The 2,834-nt window shown below is 43.5% G+C and overlaps 1 protein-coding gene across 1 annotated transcript; it reads right to left on the bottom strand.

Moving 5' to 3' along the window:
- Positions 1 to 1,126: 1,126 nt before the first annotated feature.
- Positions 1,127 to 2,285, bottom strand: LOC141802368 (uncharacterized). Its single transcript, XM_074685917.1, has one exon. It carries the CDS (start codon positions 2,025 to 2,027, stop codon positions 1,131 to 1,133), a length of 897 nt encoding a protein of 298 aa, XP_074542018.1. The 5' UTR covers positions 2,028 to 2,285; the 3' UTR covers positions 1,127 to 1,130.
- Between the last annotated feature and the right edge of the window lie 549 nt (positions 2,286 to 2,834).

Raw genomic sequence — 2,834 nt, 5'->3', positions numbered from 1 at the left:
GAACCCGTGGTATCCGCAACAAGTTGATCAAGCTGAGAGGGAGCACAAGAGCTCTCTGCAAAAGTAGAGCAAGAATTCAAGGCAGCAGGAATAGCTTCCTTGAAAATGTCTACAGCTCTGTCAGACAAGTTCCTGGACAAGATGATTTTGTTCGCAGGTGAGAAATCCGACAGCAAGAATTCAAAAGTAATGAAGAAATGATCCGACAGAAGAGGATTCTGCGGCAAGACAGCCAAGTTGACAGGTTCCACGCCATAAGCAAGAACAAGATCCAAGGTGTGGTTAAAGCGATGAGTAGGATGGTTCACAGACTGTGTGAAACCAAAAGAATCCAGTAAAGACATGAAGGCAATACAAAGACTATTGTCAACGACGTCCACCTGAATATTAAAGTCACCGACAATGATAATTTTATCCGACAGAAGAACGATATTAGAAAGAAACTCTGAAAAGTCGGAGAGAAATTGAGAGTACGCGCCAGGAGGCCGGTAGACGATAACAAACAAAAACGGTTGCGCGGTTTTTACAGCTGGATGCAAGAAACTGAGAAAAAGACTTTCAAAAGAGCTAAAGCCTAGTTTAGGTCTAGTGCTAATATTAAAGCTAGAGTTAAAGATAGCTGCCACTCCCCCCCCACGGCCTGTGTCTCGAGGGTTATGAGTATTAAGGTGACTGGGAGGAGTGGACTCGTTTAAACTAACATATTCACCCTCACACAGCCAGGTTTCAGTCAGAGCAAGTAAATCAATGTGATAATCTGATATAAGTTCATTAACTAGCACAGCTTTAGATGATAAAGATCTAATATTTAACAAACCACATTTGACTTTAACGTCATGTGGTTCATCCGCACCGGAAGTTTTAATTTTTATAAGATTATCATAATTCACTCCTTTATTATTATTATTATTATTATTATTATTATTATTATTATTATTATTAAAGTAGTAGTTGTTGTTATAATAATTATTGTTGTTATTGTTATTTTTATTGTTATAGAAAAAGGGTCTCGGTCGGGGAAACGACACAGTCTCTATGTTACAACAGGAGTGGCTGGGAAACTGCACTAAGGGAAACGCAGAGGAGCGTGTAGGACTGCTGCTCTGCTGCCTGGTCTCCACTCTGAGTTGTCAGATGGGTAAACTAATAAAATCAGCCAGATTTCTAGTTAAACGAGCTGCGCCATCCAGAGTGGGATGAACGCCATCTCGGCTAATTAGACCAGGCTTGCCCCAGAAGGATCGCCAGTTGTCTATAAAACCCACGCCATTATCTGGACACCAGTTCGACAGCCAGCGGTTGAATGAGGAGATGCGGCTAAACATCTCATCATTTGCCCTATTTGGCAGGGGGCCAGAGAAAATTACCGAGTCCGACATAGTTTTGGCCAAAGCACACACCGACTCCACATTAATCTTTGTGACTTCCGACTGGCGACGTCGGGAGTCATTAACGCCGACATGTATAACTATCTTACGAAATCTACGTTTATCCTTTGCCAGCAGTTTTAAGTTGCCTTCAATGTCGCCCGCTCTGGCTCCCGGGAGGCACTGAACTATGGTGTCTGGCGTCGCTAATTTCACATTCCGTACTACCGAGTCACCAATCACCAGAGTGTTGAGTTTCCTAGCAGGTGTGTTGCTAAGAGGGGCATATTTATTGGAAATGTGAACGTTACGGCTGTCCGGCGTGCGATTTTTATGCTTGCGGCTATGTTTCCCTCTCACGGTCACCCAGCCACTACATCCCGGCTGCTCGGGATCTGCCGGGGGGGAGGCTAAGCTAAGACGGCCCGCACCGGCTACAGGGGGCTGGCTAGCATTAGCTAAATGTGGCCTAGCTTCGGTGCGGGGCCGCGTCTCCAGTTCAGAAACCCTCGCCTCCAGAGCTACAAATAAGCTACATTTAATACAAATATCATTATCTGTAAAGGAGGAAGAGGAATAACTAAACATCTGACACATCGGGCAGAAACGAGCCGCAGAAGGAGAGTCAGAGTGAGAGCTGGAGCTGGAGTGGAGAGACATCGCTAGTGCTGGGGAGCTAAAAGGCTAACAGAAAACCAGTCGTCAGAAACACCGAAAAAGTATACACCCTTGTGGGAAAAAAGGCAGAGTGCTTGGTGTAAACTACTATAGATCGATAAGATGGCAAGATTGAAAAGAGTGAAAGTCCGTAACAAGTAAAACAACAGATAGATTGAGAGCGAACGACACGACCGTGCTGTACACAGAGTAAAGGAAAAACCGGAAATGATACCACAGACTCACGTGACCGCAGAGATCCAATCGTAACACCATGTGTTTTACTGTGACATCTAGTGGACGAAATAAACAATTACATGCAGCTAGATGTCTGAACGGTGCTGCACTGAAATCTGTGACCATCGGAATATGTGACCGCAGGGGGCGATGGCAGGCATTGACTCTTTTTTGGACAATGCACACATGTGCATTGTCCAAAAAAGAGGAGGAGAAGTTGAGTTACGTAAATGGTGTACTCAAAGATACATCTGGGGTAAATGTTTGCAAAATCTGTAGAAATTGGGTGTAATTTATACAAAGCAGTCGATTGATGTTGCTTTATCTGCTACCCACAAGTAAGCACCGCTTGTGATGGCTTCCTACTGATAAAGGAGAAACAATCGTATATACAGCTACATAACCCAGGAACTGAAAACCCTACATTAGATCAGGCGACTTTTAAAGGAAATATATACTATAATCTACGTTTGCTAAGAGCTACATTTTATGTAAAAGTCTATATGAACTGTTTCAAATATGTAGTTTGCTGTGCCTGCTCTCATGAGATACATGTACAAATCCTTTTAAATT

This window comes from Halichoeres trimaculatus, unplaced genomic scaffold (genome assembly GCF_033239565.1).
Source record: "Halichoeres trimaculatus isolate MK-OKI-2021-1 unplaced genomic scaffold, fHalTri1.1 fHalTri1_scaffold_13, whole genome shotgun sequence".
Taxonomy (NCBI): Eukaryota; Metazoa; Chordata; class Actinopteri; order Labriformes; family Labridae; genus Halichoeres; species Halichoeres trimaculatus.
The sequence above is the reverse complement of the archived record's forward strand: the minus strand, read 5'-3'. Positions and strand labels throughout refer to the sequence as shown.

Excerpts from the sequence above, each read along its gene's own strand:
- LOC141802368 (XM_074685917.1), bottom strand. The coding sequence starts at position 2,027 with ATGTCTCTCCACTCCAGCTCCAGCTCTCACTCTGACTCTCCTTCTGCG.